The sequence below is a fragment of the Mus musculus genome, chromosome 13, assembly GCF_000001635.26.
Source record: "Mus musculus strain C57BL/6J chromosome 13, GRCm38.p6 C57BL/6J".
In the NCBI taxonomy this organism is placed as follows: Eukaryota; Metazoa; Chordata; class Mammalia; order Rodentia; family Muridae; genus Mus; species Mus musculus.
This window is the reverse complement of record NC_000079.6, coordinates 17796505-17812331: the sequence shown is the minus strand read 5'-3', so window position 1 is coordinate 17812331 and position 15827 is coordinate 17796505. Positions and strand designations below refer to the sequence as shown.

Below are 15827 nucleotides of genomic sequence, written 5' to 3'. Positions count from 1 at the left end.
AAAACAAAGGTAGATTGTTATATTAATGCTTTAGTCAAATACACTCATGGATATAATTATTTAAAATATTTTCTGTAGTTTAAATTCCAAATATTCCTAAAAATTTGTCTCCTAATAGGGCTCCTTCTTATGAAATTAAAGATCAAGAAAATATTTACTCCACTAAAATGCTTTAAAAATGGCATATTTTCATTGTATGGATTTATCTCTATAATTAATACATATCAAGTGCAGTATAATCCCAAAACACAACTGGAAATTTTTTTCTAGAATTCACATTCTGTTTCTGTCTAGCAAATTTGCCAGAATAATTACAAAAATTATTTCAGAAAAAGCACAAAACTAATTTTACTGTTGGTATCTTCTCTGAAATAATAGCTGTTTATAGCACCATGTGTGAGTTACTCTGAGTCTATATTTAAAATGAACTTGGAGAATTATTATATCATTATGATTATATGCATAATATAGAATATAGTACTATTACATATATTTAATTATAATTACTATATTATTAATTAAAATACCATATAGTTAATGATATCCATTCTGGGAGTAGGATGGGGATCAGGGACCATGACAAATTATTTAGCAATTTCATTTGACTTTAACAATATCAGGGGAAAAAAATGATGCTTTAACAAATTAACAGGGGCTGGAGAGATGGCTCAGTGGTTAAGAGCACCAACTGCTCTTCCAAAGGTCCTGAGTTCAAATCCCGGCAACCCCATGGTGGCTAACAGCCATCTGTAATGAGAGCTGACGCCCTCTTCTGGTGCATCTGAAGACAGCTACAATGCACTTAGATATAATAATAATAATAATAATAATAATAATAATAATAATAATAATAATAATAATAATAAAAAGCCGGGCATGGTGGCTCATGCCTTTAATCCCAGCACTTGGGAGGCAGAGGCAGAGGCAGAGGCAGAGGCAGAGGCAGAGGCAGAGGCAGAGGCAGAGGCAGAGGCAGAGGCAGAGGCAGAGGCAGAGGCAGAGGCAGAGGCAGAGGCAGAGGCAGAGGCAGAGGCAGAGGCAGAGGCAGAGGCAGAGGCAGAGGCAGAGGCAGAGGCAGGCGAATTTCTGAGTTCGAGGCTTGCCTGGTCTACAGAATGAGTTCCAGGACAGCCAGGGCTACACAGAGAAACCCTGTCTCGAAAAAACAAAAACAAAACAAAACAATACACCAAACAAATTAACAGTTTTATGCTTTTTGGGGTTTGTCTTTGTAGACCAGGGTTGGCTTGGTGAATCTACATGGTTGAGAATAAGCTATGCCCTTCTGTATTTTTTTTTCCCAAGTATCCTTAGGCTATGCTATGTCCTTATGTCCTTTGCAATCATATGGTAGCTGGATTTGAGTTTTAGAAAGTCAGGGTGAAGGGGAAAGGTACAGATCAGCTGAATTCACAGACTTAGCATCTTTTCTTCTTGCTGTGATAAAATGTTTTGACAAAAGCATCATAAGTGGAAGGGTTTATTTCTGGCTCATAGTCCAAGAGTACAGACCATGGTGGCAGAGAAGTCAAAGCTGCAATAGCTTGTAATAGCTGTTCACATCTTGCCCACGAAGCTGTGGAGAACTATGAACGCCCATGCTCTATTCTGTAGGCCAGGATCCCAGTCCAGTGAGTGGTTCCACATGGTTAAAATGGGCCTTTCCACATCAGTTAACCCAATCAAATACTACTTCATATTTGCACTGAGAAATGATCATCCAGGCCTTATCTATTCCTCAATGCATTCTTACATTTTCCCTTTTACCAATGGAACAACTGCACCCTCACCAATGTTACTCCTCAGTGTTAGCAGCCACCATGACAACACTTCCCTTAATATACATTTACTGTTGTTACACAGAGGTCTCAGCAAATCCGTGCTGAGAAGCAAGAGGGATTGTTGTTTTACTGAAGACATACATTTATACGGAATGGTGGTGGGTCAAGTAGCGTTCACAGCTGATCGCGTGCCCCCATCTTCCACACTTTTTCTTCCCTTCCTTTCCTCCTTTCTTCATTTAAAAAAAATTTTTTTTAATGATAGAATCTCACTGTATAGCACATTCTGGAATTTGCAGGGTCCTTCTACTTCAGCCTTCTGAATGCTGAGATTAGAGATGTTTTCCACTCTACTTAGCTGCAGTTCATTGGATTAGATGAATCCAGAATATTTTAGATCTTCGTCACAGGTGATCCATTTGAAATGTTGCCCCTTTGTAATTATTGCAATATTAGAGGTCCACCTTATTAAAGATGCATCTTGTGTGTGAGTTCATGAAGTTCTTGAAACTATTGTTACAGTAACATTGGTTTTGTTTTGTTTTGTTTTGTTTTATTTTTCCTTTTTTTTTTAAAGGAAATTCTCTGGCATGTTGGTTGTACCACATATGTCAATAGATTTTACTTTTTTTAAAAAGTATGCATAATGAAATATTCCACTAGTGCATGTTTAGCTTTTCAAAAATAGCTCCTTGTGTTTTCTGTTTCTAAAAGCCCTTTCTGCCTGAAGTTGCTTTTGTTGGTGCTTACTCTTTTTCTTTTTTTTGAGACAGGGTCTCCCTATGTAGACTTAGCTGGTGCATACACACAAACACACATACAAACCAAAATGCAATGAAAAAAATACTAAACAGTGCTCGCTTCGGCAGCACATATACTAAAATTGGAACGATACAGAGAAGATTAGCATGGCCCCTGCGCAAGGATGACACGCAAATTCGTGAAGCGTTCAAAAAAAAAATACTAAACAATAAAAATGTTAACTAAAGCTACTAGTTTCACCACAGGAGTCAGCTTTTTTTGTTTTTTTGTTTTTTCAAGACAGGGTTTCTCTGTGTAGCCATGGCTGTCCTGGAACTCACTCTGTAGACCAGGTTGGCCTCAAACTCAGAAATCTGCCTGTCTCTGCCTCCTGAGTGCTGGAATTAAAGGCATGCGCCACCATGCCCAGCTAGGAGTCAGCTCTTATGACGTTAATTCTTAATTACTTCCCAAAGGCCCTGCCTTCAGTTACCATTGACATATGATTTGGGAATTGAGTTTCTAGTACATGAATTTTTGGAGGAAACATTCAAGCTATAGAAGCATTATATTTTTCTAATTTAATTCTGGAATATATTACTACCATTTGGTTTAATAAAGTTCAGAGGCGGTAATGTATAAAACAGCTTGCATTCTTGAAAGCATGGTCTTCAAATCTGGACAGAACAAGGGATCATATTTTCTAGAAGTATATTTTGGGCCAGTTTCTGTATGTCTTACTCTTACTGGTAAACCACTGGTAATTTTTACAGGAAGATTGACATGACAATTTATATTCAGGAGGGAAAACTCATGACTGAGTGTTTTATTAACTTGAACATAGTAAACTAGGACCATCACTGGAAAACCTTAGAACATGGACATCTTACTTATAGGTGCTGCTGTATTAAATGAGACAATACTTAGCATAGAATGAGGTGAATGCTAAAAGTTCAGTAAATGCCAGTTGGATTTTGTTTATTTAAAAGTTCACTGGGCTTAAGTAGTAATTTGCTGATCTCTCTCTCTCTCTCTCTCTCCTCTCTGTGAGCAAGTGTGTGTGTGTGTGTGTGTGTGTGTGTGCGCGCGCGCGCTTGTGTGATGGGGAATAAGAAGGGCTGAGAATTTTTTTTTTTCCGAGACAGGGTTTCTCTGTATAGCCCTGGCTGTCCTAGAACTCATTTTGTAGACCAGGGTGGACTTGAACTCAGAAATCTGCCTGCCTCTGCCTCCCGAGTGCTGGGATTAAAGGCGTGTACCACCACGCCCAGCAGGGCTGAGAATTTAAAGATGTTTCAAGACTAAGGGAAGCTGTAAATCAGCCAGTTTCTCTAAAGGAGAAGCAATATTAGCAAATACTGTAAAAGTTCCTATTTACAGGATCATGGAGGGAGTATGTAGCCTACTTATGAACTGTGCACCATTTACAAGCTTAAAGGCAATGATCAAATTTTTATGTCTGTGATTTCATTGTAGCATTTGACCCAAAGTCCTTTATACTCTTAAAAATTGGTGAAAACTGCAAATAACAATTTTAAAAAAATGTCACTTACTGGTATTTTTTGCTATATTATAAACAGAATTTGAGAGAATTAAAAACAAAAAATCCAACTGGTGTTTGCCTATAATCCCAGGATTTACAAGGCAAAATTGGGAAGATTTTAAGTTTAAGGCCAGCTTGGATGTTATGTAGATAAATAAAATGAAGAAAGAAAAAGAGGATAAAAATGCATCCACTTAAAGTAATTCTTTTGTTGGGCATATACCTTTAATCCCTGTACCTGAGAGGTAGAAGCAGGTAGATCTCTGTGAGGACAGCTTGGTCTACAAGGACAGCTAAGGCTACATAGACTCAAAACAAACAAACAACAAAAAAACCCTAACTCCTATAAAGCATTTAAAGATTTGTTTTATATTCTGCAACATCTGTCCCCATCCCCTTCCCTGCGCAACCCCCCCCCCCAAGACAAGGCCTCATGTGTCTTTAATTTGGGATGTAGCCAAAGCTGACCTTGAACTTCTGATCCTCCTGTCTTTTTTTCCTAAGTGCAGGGACTAGGCTTGCAAACCTCTTCACTGCCCATTTTAATGTAATTGAAATTTGGTTTTTAAAAAATATTTCTATCTTTTACGTATGTGTTCTCAGGCCAGAAGAGCGCATTGGATTCCTTGTAAGTATAGATGGCTGTGAGCTACCATGTGGGTTCTTGGATTTGAACCCAGGTCTTCTGAAAGAAAAATAAATGCTCTAACTGTGGAATTCTATCTCCAGTGTCAAGCTGCCATCTTATGCAATGTTTTAATCTTTTGTTTGGATAAACTATGTAAATCAGATATATTACTGGAAGGTGGGTATTTTAATAGACTTTCTAGACTGTGGATAATCTTCAACTCTACACTAAAATTGTATAGTAGTTTCCTACCTACCTACCATGCAGGTCTCCACTATCATCTTCTATTTTTGTGGCTGGTGCTCAAATCCAGGACTTTTGAATACCAGGCAAGCTCTCTAACAACTGAGACCCCATCCTCCCCTTAGCCCCAAACTATAAAGAACAGCTTATGTGGTATGATAATGATCTGTCAGATAAACAAAGAAAAAATATTTTTAAAACCACAAGGTAATACAGACAAACATAATTACATGAAAAGCACACTAACAGCAAACTGAAAAAAAAAAAAACCCAAAACCCCAGTTCCAAGTGGCAATTTAAAAATCTCTTTCGATGAAGGTAGCAGATATTCTTATAGAAACATCAAATTTAAAGATAATTTCCATTACTTTGGAGTTTGAATCCTACTAAAAGCATTTCCAAGCAAGTGAGCTTGAGGAAAGATGGCAGAATCTTATTAAGATATTTTCTTAAGTTTTCTACTCGCAGCCTGGAGTAACCACTATACATTCACTATGGACCAAGTGTTTTTTGTACGGACAAGAACAGATGACATTCCTAAGTGCAGTGAGTAGCTTATGCTAGAGGAACTATTATACAAACATCTATTTGCCTCTTCTTTTCTATTCCAGCCTTATTTCTGTTTTTTTCTTGGCAAGATGGGATGGGGGAGAGGGTGTTATTATGTAGAGTTCTGATAGGCCAGAACTCACCATCGTCCTTGACCTGTTTTAACCTCCATTGTATTGGGAATAGACATATGCCATTGCATCAGGCTTTGAAAAGCAGCATAATGGGACAGGTTGATATTTTTCTGAAAAGCTCTCCTCCTTAGTACTCCGAGTTAACAATGATGTCAAGAAGAAATTTGCTTTAGGTAACATACTTCTGAAATTTCGTTTCCCAGTATCTTTGCTTTGCCCCCTTCTGTGTAGAAGGTTCCACTGGGTGTTCCACTCAGGCCTGTCTTTGTCAGAAGTAGCTATTCAAACCTATCTTCTAGCAAGTATCTTTTGTAAACTTCAAAGTCTGAGCTTCCATCAGTTTGTGAGATGATGCTGAGGTCAACTTGATTACTAAGTATTTAAGAACTAAAAGCCAGCTGATGATCTGAATAAATTTGTTAAGGGGTAATTACATGTACCCACTGAGCAATGTTTATCTTCTTTCCAGTATTAATGACCAATAAGCCTTTTAGATTTTAATCTAATTACCCCGAATACCTAGCCTCTAACTGAAGGGCAATCTTAAGGCAAGAGATGAGGGCATTATGTAGCTGACAGCTCATAGCTTTAGTTAGATATAATTACAGGTGAAAGTACAAAGAGGGCAGCTTCCACTACTACAAAATGTTTTTAAGGTTCCTGGGATTTTTAGTAGTCCTCCTTGATATTTTGACTCATCTTTCAGATTTACTTAATGCTTTTGCTTTATAAAGAGATTTACTTATTTCATGTATGTGACACATCAGAAGAGGGATCCCCATTACAGCTGGTTGTGAGCCACCATACTGTTGCTGGGAATTGAACTCAGGACCTCTGGAAGAGCAGTGAGTGTTCTTAACCTCTGAGCCACCTCTCCAGCCCTGTGTAAGGCTTTTTAAAGGTTCCGAAACGTCAGTGTCGCGGAAGCTCGAAGCTATGAACACCAAGTATATTTTTAGGTTACGATGGGTCCTTGAACTTGGGCGTACGTGAGTCTAGTCAAGCTAACGTCACATTCGCCCTCTGTGGGGAGTCTGCTCTCACAGATGTTCCGATCCCGTGGCTGGGGAAAAGGTAGTCGTCAAGGTTCTCCCGGGTCCTGCCGTGACCTTTTCACTGGAGGCGAGCAACAAGCGCCATGAGTGGCGCCGGAGGGAAGGCCTCCAGCGACAGCACAGCGCAGCCCACGCCTCCTCTCCTTTCTTTAACCCTGCTCCTCCGTCCCACCCCTGCCGGAAGTGGAGTGGCTCCTCGCGTCACTTCCGGTGACGGCCAGGGTCCCGGCGGGCGCGAGCACGCAGCACCTCCCCTCGCCCGCGCTCGCTCTCTCCATCGGCGTCCCCGAACGTGACGAGCGTGCGCGCCGCCGACCTAGCGTTGGGTTTAGGGGCAAAAGTCTTGAGGAACGCGGCGAGTGGGTGGTGCGCGGCGAGGGCTCGGCCAGCCAGTCGCGTCGCCGTCCCGCAGGGAGAACGCGGAGGGCAGGGAGGGGCGAGCGGCGCGCGCGGAGCCCGCGTGGAGGGGCGGAGGACAGCGAGCCGCGCCCCCGCTCCGGAAGCTGCGCGCAGTGCCCTCGGGGCGCCAGGCCCAGGCCCGTCCGAGCGCCGCGGGGTGTCGCCGCCGCCGCCACAGGACGACGTGGACGCGCCGCGGCCGGCCGGCGACGGAGGCGTGCTGTGGTCGCGCCCACTGCCCTCCCGCGAGCTCGCCCCCGACGTCAGGACGATGGAGTGAAGCGCGGCCCGCGGTGGCACTTCCGCGTTGCGCCGCCGGAGCCCGAGGCCGCCGCCGCCGCCGCCACCGCCGCCGCCCGGCACGGCCGGCTTTCCGCCGAGGATAGGATCCTCCCGCGCCAGGCCCTGACGCCGCTGCGCACACACCGCGACTGGAACCGGGGACGCGCGTCCCGACCCGGATTATCGTGGCGCGACTCCCGGCCGGCCCTGCTGCTCGCTACCCCTCCGCCGCGGCTGCCGTCCCCCTTCCCGGCGGGGGACATGGCCAGGGTCTGACCCCGGAGGAGGCCGCACCCGCGCCGCACTCTGCGGCGGGCTCTAGGCGATGCCGAGTAGCTCGGACACGGCGCTGGGGGGAGGCGGGGGCCTGAGCTGGGCCGAGAAGAAGTTGGAGGAGCGCCGCAAGCGGAGGCGATTCCTGTCCCCTCAGCAGCCGCCGCTGCTGTTGCCGCTCCTGCAGCCGCAGCTCCTGCAACCGCCGCCGCCCCCGCCGCCTCTGCTCTTCCTGGCTGCCCCCGGCGCGGCCGCCGCCGCAGCCGCCGCCGCCGCGGCCTCCTCCTCTTGCTTCAGCCCGGGCCCTCCTCTGGAGGTCAAGCGGCTGGCGAGAGGCAAGAGGCGCCCCGGAGGGCGGCAGAAGCGGCGCCGCGGGCCCCGCGCCGGGCAGGAGGCGGAGAAGCGCCGGGTCTTCTCGCTGCCCCAGCCGCAGCAGGACGGCGGTGGCGGTGCCAGTAGCGGCGGGGGTGTGACCCCGCTGGTGGAGTACGAGGATGTGAGCTCCCAGTCCGAGCAGGGGCTGCTGCTGGGGGGCGCCAGCGCGGCAACGGCGGCGACGGCTGCCGGGGGAACGGGGGGCAACGGCGGGAGTCCGGCCTCCTCCTCCGGCACGCAGAGGCGCGCGGAGGGGTCGGAGCGCAGGCCGCGCCGGGACCGCCGCAGCAGCAGCGGCCGCAGCAAGGAGCGCCACCGCGAGCACCGGCGGCGGGACGGGACGCGCAGCGGCAGCGAGGCCTCAAAGGCCCGCAGCCGCCACGGACACAGCGGCGAGGAGCGGGCGGAGGCCGCCAAGAGCGGCAGCAGCAGCAGCAGCGGCGGCCGCCGCAAGAGCGCGTCGGCTACGTCCAGCAGCAGTAGCAGCCGCAAGGACCGGGACCTCAAGGCCCACCGCAGCCGGACTAAGTCGTCCAAGGAACCGCCCTCGGCCTACAAGGAGCCGCCCAAGGCCTACCGGGAGGACAAGAGCGAGCCGAAGGCCTACAGGCGGCGGCAGCGGTCCCTGAGCCCGCTGGGAGGCCGGGACGAAAGCCCGGTGTCCCACAGGGCCTCGCAGAGCCTTCGGAGCCGCAAGTCCCCCAGTCCGGCGGGAGGTGGCAGCAGTCCTTATTCCCGGCGGCTGCCGCGCTCCCCGAGCCCCTATAGCCGGCGCCGCTCGCCCAGCTACAGCCGCCACAGCTCCTACGAGCGGGGCGGCGACGTATCCCCCAGCCCGTACAGCAGCAGCAGCTGGCGGCGCTCGCGCAGCCCCTACAGCCCAGTACTCAGGTGAGTCCTGTCCCCCCAACCCTAGGAGGCGGGGAAGGTGGGGCGAGGCGCCTCTGGTTTACTCGGTCCGCTTCCCAGGCCAGCGCTCCGGGTCGGAGGGTGGGTTTCTAGCGGAGAGGGGAGTGCTGAATGCACCTGTGAGGGTGGGAGGGACCAAGCGACCAGCCTAGGCAGGGATGAGTCCTAAGAGTTCAAAGTTTTTAACTTGTTGCTTTTAACTGTCAGCAGGTTAGTGCAAAATGCTCTCCTTTTCCAGCATTGCTATTTTGGCTTAATTTGTCTTAATACCTGCTTATGGAGAAAACGTCACTTTGTTGGTGCTTTACTAATATACAGGGACTTATATTAAAGAGCAATCAGATTCAGGAGGTGATGTCAGTTAGATAAGGATTGCAGATGTTTCATGTGGTTAATACGGGGATGGGAAAAGCAGCTTTTGTAAAGTTTAATACTCAAAATACATGTAAGTAGATGTTGATAAAAATAGTTTGAAGATAAATTATATATGAGAGTGATTCTTGTGTTGGGTAGGTTTTTTTTTTTAAATCTGATCTTTCAAAGTCATGGTTTTAAAAAGGAGGGGGAAATGACAGCTATGTCCAGTACCCAGTTGCCAATAATATATATAAGTGGATATAGTGGTACAGCGTAACTGCGTGAATGGCTTAGTACATTCTCAGGCCACTATAAATCTGAAACTGCTCACTGTAAAGTTAGGCCTTTTAAGTAATAACAATTCTCATGAACGTGTTCAGAAATTTTTGTAGAGATAATATAATCTGAAATTTGAATACTGCTTTTATATAGCTGTTAAGCCATTGTTATACGGTAACAGTCTGAAAATGTGTGTATATTGATACATATCTATTTTGTAGAGTGAATTAAAAGTAGCTTTTGAGTACTTTGCAGGTCTTGTAGCTTCTTATATTACTTAACATATTTGGGCCATCTAGGTTTTATGGTTTGGTAAACTAGTCCTAGGATTGACTAGGTTTTTAAAGTTTTATAACTTTATATAGTCATTTAAGTATGTAATGGCAATTTAAATAACGTGGTTAGATTTGGTAAGGTTTAGTAAGGTTGGTGGTGTGTACTACATAGTACAGTTTGTGTGATTAGGACTGCATGCTTAGCAAATATCTAAGAGCACATATTATATGTCAGTGATAGTTTTGGCAGGGCAGTGTAGCAGTGAAGAAAGACAAAGTTACTGTCCTCATAGAGCTAGCATATAGAAAGTACATTTACTAGGGAGTCTTCATGGTGTGTGTATTGACCAGCTGTATTTCCAAAGGGTTCATTTTTGGAAGAAGCTTTTCAGTAATATTGGTCAACATTTCTAACAACTGGCTATGTGGTTCACTCCTGAATACATCAGTAGGTGGGAACACATTGTTTGGGCAGTCTTTGTTGGACTTGAGTTCAGAGATGATTTTCCCAGTTTCTTTACTGCATGATTTGTTAGGCTTCTTAGCAAAACCATTGACGACTTAGTTTGCTAAACAGTAATATTTAATACTTGCCTTTTTATTTTATAAAGTATAGATTTCCCTAAAGAAATCTAAAGTGGTTGAATTGTGAATAGTTTGAATTGTTAAAAGTCTTCATATGGAAATAGAAATCTGCATCTGTGTATAATGCTTTGGAATGTACACAACAAGTTTGTGAACTAGTTCTTTAAATCTTGGAAGATAGTTGTCATGTTTCCAGGTCTTCTCTCTGGGCCAATAGCTTTGGAATTTTTTTTTTATTATTATTACAAGGTATGGACTTCAGGTTTTTTATTTTGTTTTTGTTTGTTTGGTTTGTTTGTTTGCATTGTGTTGCTTGTTAAATGCTATTCTTAAAATTTGAGGACCAGAATTGATGACTAAATAGTTACTTGAAAAACAAGATTTAGAAAAATAGCAAATGTACTTACTGCTGAGGAACATGAATTCACTTGTCCAGCTTAATGCAAAAAGTTTTATTTGTTTCTAGGTTTAGTAGTAGAGTCAGATGACTGGCTCTTTAATGAATAGACGAGATTGTAAGCTCCACAAGTGGCATCTGGCCTGTCTTCCCCATCATTGAATTCCTAGTGCTCAGCACTGTATTTGGGTGGTTATACACTCTTAATAATCGTTGAATAGGTAAGTGAAGGGATGATAGATAGAGTTGACTGAACATAGAATCTACCACTGTGACTCTCTATTACCTGCTTCATTTGAATAAATAATTAATATAGACAACGTGCTATGGTATAAGAAACTTCAATATGACATTTTCCAAGCCCACATACTGATGAATTACCCATGTAGATTTTTTTAAAGGAAGTGTATCCATACTCAATATAGTATTGAAATCATGTCCCAGAGCGTAACTGATAACTCATAGAATAAATTCTCTGTTCAAGGGACTACCATACAACATGCTCTTTGCCTGCATTTGTGTCTTCATTTCTTAGCTCCTGCATTTCATTGGATGGATCTTCTTGGCTTAATTTCTCCTCAAAAGCTGTTTACTGTATTTTTCTTTTTTGTTTTTTCCAGGTAGGTTCTTTCCTGTGTTCTGTAGTCCAGGCTGGCCTCCCAACTCAGATCCACCTGCCTTTGCCTCCTGAGCTATGGGACTAAAGATGCCTCTTCACTCTTTGATTGTTGAGGTGTGTACATTCTTATCATCTTCCTGATAAGCCCTATAATAAATGTGAGGAGTGTTAATACAAGGAAATAGAAGGGTGCTGAGTGCAGTGCTCTGTGTGGTGATTGTTCCCACTGATGGATTAGGAAACAAATACCCCCAAAACTTGAGTGATTTGCTGATGGAATATGAAACAAATGCTTCAAAAATGTAAGTGCTTTGCATCAAGGTCAGTTTGAATTCTAAAGCTGAGCTAGCTGATTTGAAAGTCTTTAATATTGTGCTGTATACAACCTTAGTTGATATTCGTGGTACCTTTTGTACTGACCTGTTTTGTGTGAAAAAACAAAAACAAAAACAAAGATAAACCAACCTTTTAAGGGTACTTGTCAGTTTGTTAAAACTTTGAGTGTTTTGCTGCATATATGTCTGTGTACCACTTGTTGGCCTGGTGCCTGCTGAGGTAAGAGGGTCAGAAGATGTCAGATGTTCTGCCCAGAATTATAAGTAATTGTGAGCTGCCTTATGGGTGCTAAGAATTGAACATAGGTCTCTCCACAAAGAGCAAAAAGTGCCTTTAAACCCTAAAGTTTTTCTTTTACCTTTTTTCTTTTTTTTTTAAAGAAATTTTCTAGGCAGACTGGGTTGACATCTTATAATCAGTACTCAGGATTAGCTCTAGGTTAGCATGGACCTCACTGAGACCGTGCCTGAAAATACAAGAAACATAATGTTTCTAACAATGCATTCAGCTTGAATATCATTTTTATTTGCTTGCTTATTTATTTATTTATTTATTTATTGGTGGGGCTTGGGATGAACTCAGGTCCTCTGGCTTGTTAGATAAGCATCCCACCACTGGTTTCCTCCCATCTGAATTTGTAGATTATTACTTATTGATGACTTATCTGCTGCAGGAGGTGTTGACTTGAAGTTACTGAAGTCAGGTTGATGTCCATCAGGATGGGCTGCATGCATGTAGTTAGTTTTGTCTCCCATCTGTATAGGCTCCGTTACATCAAGGGTCTGCAGACTTTGCTATTGAATAATACCAAGACACTGAGAATCTAATTTCTGCTCCTCAGGCAGACATAATGGAAGTCACTGGTGTTTACTAGCCTGTTATATGGTGTACCTCGCTACGATGATTTCATTCTCACAGCTGCTGTTCAAAGTAATGTGAAGCTAGAATACTTGAGGGTTTTTTTTTTTTTTTCTTTAAACTCTTATTATAAAAATGCTTCTGGTTTGATATGTTCTTCATAGAAAAAGTATCAGAAATGTAAGATAAAGAGTAAGTGCAGAAACTGAAGAGAATGGATCTTAGGGTGAACAGTTTAGTTTCCAAAAGTTATGGTCCATTCATTCTCAGAAGATGGTCCCATGTCTTGCTCTTTTCTCAGGTCAGTCTTTACCATACATTTTCATGTGTTCTGTCCTCTTTAACTTTCTTTCCTCTTAACACTAATATTTATATCTGCCTTTCCATTATTTGCTTTTCTTTTCTTTTCTTTTGGGGGGGGTGTATTCTTTTGTTTTTCCAAGACAGAGTTTCGCTGTGTAACAACCTGGAACTCCATTTGTAGACCAGGTTGGCCTCAAACTCACTGAGATCTGCTACTGTCTTCTGGTTGCCAGGACTAAAGGCATGCACCACTAAGCCTGGCACTTTTCCATCATGTAGGCTGTCATTATTAATGGGTCAGACTTCCTTATTAATATCCTTCCTCTACTCCTGTTCAGTTTCTTTCTTTTCTTTTTTCTTTTTCTTTTCTTTTCTCTTCTCTTCTCTCTTTTTTTTTTTTTTTTTTTTTTTTTTTTTTTTTTTTTTTCGAGACAGGGCTTCTCTGTGTAGCCCTGGCTGTCCTGGAACTCACTCTGTAGACCAGGCTGGCCTCAAACTCAGAACTCCACCTGCCTCAGCCTCCTAAATGCTGGGATTAAAGGCGTGTGCCACCACTCTGAGGGTAGTCCTGCCTCAGCCTCTGGAACCACCAGCATTAAAGGAGTCAGCTACTTTAATATAACTGTTTTCTCCTACCCATTCTAGCCCATGGTTTATTAGGGAAGTTTTTTAACTATGTAGTTAAATACTTTTGTCTCTTTTGTAAGGTTGATTATAAACATTGTGATACATTGTGATTCAATGCCTTTAATGATCTAACCCCATTCTATCTCTACTCTTATTTTTCAAACACTTTTCTTTTTCTTTTTCTTTTAAGATTTATTTATTATTACACATAAGTACACTATAGCTGTGCTTAGACACACCAGAAGAGGGCTTCAGATCTCATTTTAGATGGTTGTGACATGTGGTTGCTGGGATTTGAACTCAGGACCTCCAGAAAAGCAGTCAGTACTCTTACCGGCTGAGCCATCTCACCAGTCCCACTTTTATTTTCTGTATCTCCCTGATAACTGTTCTTCAAGCTTGAAGAAACACTGACAACCTTTTTTTCCATATTTGCTGTTTACCTTGCATTCACAAACTTAGTCTCAGCTCTTAACATCTTGATTGTTCACTCCTCTGCATGCTCATTTTTTCCTCTGTGCTCCTTACTGCACTTTTGTTTTATTTTTGCTGTAGATCTGTTAAAAGTACCCTGATTCTACCTTAGTTAATTGGCTGACTGCATTTGTTTGTCCTTACTAGCTGGTAAACTAAAGGACGAATTTACAAAATGTATTTGGTAGTAGTGGTTTAATTCCTTAAGATCTCCTCCCCTCTTTCTCTTTCACAGAGTAAAGAAAACCAATTTGTACAGGTACCATCATGAAACTTGCTAGCCATTTTGGTTCACATATTCTCTAGGATTGTGGAAGTAATTGTGATTTATAGGGAGAGACTTTAGTGGGTAAAAATGTACTGTACATTTTTGAATTTGGTTTGAAAGAGCTGATTCTGGAAAATTATCCTTTGACCTTCATTCACATGCCCACAGCCTGAGTGCTCCACACTTAAACACACAGACAATAAAAACTGTTATTTAGAATCCCCCAGCCAGGTATAGTGGCACATATCTTTAATCCCAGCCATGTGAGGCAGAGGCAGGTTGATCTCGTCATTTGAGGCCAGCCAGGGCTGCATAATGAGATCCTCACCTTAAAAAACAAATAAACAAAAAAAGAAAGTCTTAATTTACTGGAAAATGAATAGAGTGCTCATTCACTTTAATGTAAATAAAATACCTATGGACTTATAAACTGCTTATATTTGCTGTATCTTGTACTTTCTAGGAAAAATAATTAGTTTTTCTTGGTGAATTTAAAGTCACTTGTTATGGTAGGAAGTGTCTGAGCAGACTTTCTTATTTTACTTGAAACCCTAAAATTCCTGAAAAATCAATATATAAAGTAATCCCTAAGTTTTCCCCTAATTGGTATCCCTCCTCCCCATGTCACTTTCTTTTTATCTTTTTTTTTTTTTTTTTTTTTTGGTAGTAGTAGTAGTTATTGTTATTTTTGTTTGGGGTTACTTTTATCTCACATATGGAAATTGTTAATAAGCTTTGAAGTGGATGCTGGAAGCAAAAATACCAAGCTGGTATCAGAAATATGACTTCTTTAAGGCAATGGAATTAAAACCTTTAAAATTATTATCCTCCTCCTCTTCCTCTTCTTCCTCCCCTTCCTCTTCTCTCTGTGCAAGTGGTGACTTCCCTGTCCTCTGTCCTTGGGGCTAATGAACTCGCCCACCCCAGAGCAGCTTCCCAATAAACCTGCCTTTAATATTTAAAAAAAAACCAAAACAAACCCTTTAAATTGTGGGGAGTCTCAGTGCTGTGAATGTGTATTAGAGAATAACATGTTAGTAAAATAGGGAATTTACATAAAAAAGGTATTGAAAGGAACTGAAAATTGCATTCTTCTGTTCTATTTTCAGTTACACAGGGGCACTTTCACTGGGTTGTTTTGATACTTAACATAGTATCTAAGAGTAAATTCTTTTACCTCTTTGGGATTAATATTTTCTCTCTTTCGATAACTGCTCTTTATTTTTTTTATCCATTTATAAAGACAATAGAAGCTCATAGTAGAAATTTTCAGTTAGTACAGAAAAGTGAATGAAATCGAAAGTGTTCTTTAAGATTTATTTATTTTTATGTTTATGTATGTCATACCTGCATATATAGTATGTTCACCCATGAATGCCTGTTACTTGAGGAACCAAAAAAGAGCATTGGCTTCCCCAGAACTGGAGAAACAGGTGGTTGGGAACCATGTGGGAGCTAGGAATCAAACATAGATCGCTGCAAAAGCAGCAAGTGCCCTTAACCACTGAGCCATCTCTGCAGCCATTTTACGTGTTCT

The 15827-nt window shown here is 42.8% G+C and overlaps 1 protein-coding gene and 1 non-coding gene across 7 annotated transcripts in view; both read left to right on the top strand.

Annotated features, from left to right (window-relative positions):
* Positions 1 to 2634: 2634 nt before the first annotated feature.
* Gm24018 lies at positions 2635 to 2741 on the top strand. The gene has a single exon (XR_003950776.1). It is a non-coding gene; the product is annotated as a U6 spliceosomal RNA (small nuclear RNA).
* A 4378-nt stretch (positions 2742 to 7119) lies between these two features.
* Positions 7120 to 15827, top strand: part of Cdk13 (cyclin-dependent kinase 13) — a 93537-nt gene continuing 84829 nt past the window's right edge. For 3 of the 6 annotated variants that reach the window (XM_006516767.4, XM_006516766.4, XM_017315593.2), the window contains exon 1: positions 7120 to 8894. In XM_006516767.4, the coding sequence (XP_006516830.1) occupies positions 7681 to 8894 (1214 nt within the window). In that variant the 5' untranslated portion in view covers positions 7120 to 7680. Of the gene's footprint in view, positions 8895 to 10913; positions 11027 to 15827 lie in introns of those variants that run through there. The other 3 variants (NM_027118.1, NM_001081058.2, XM_011244344.3) reach the window with 2 other exon arrangements.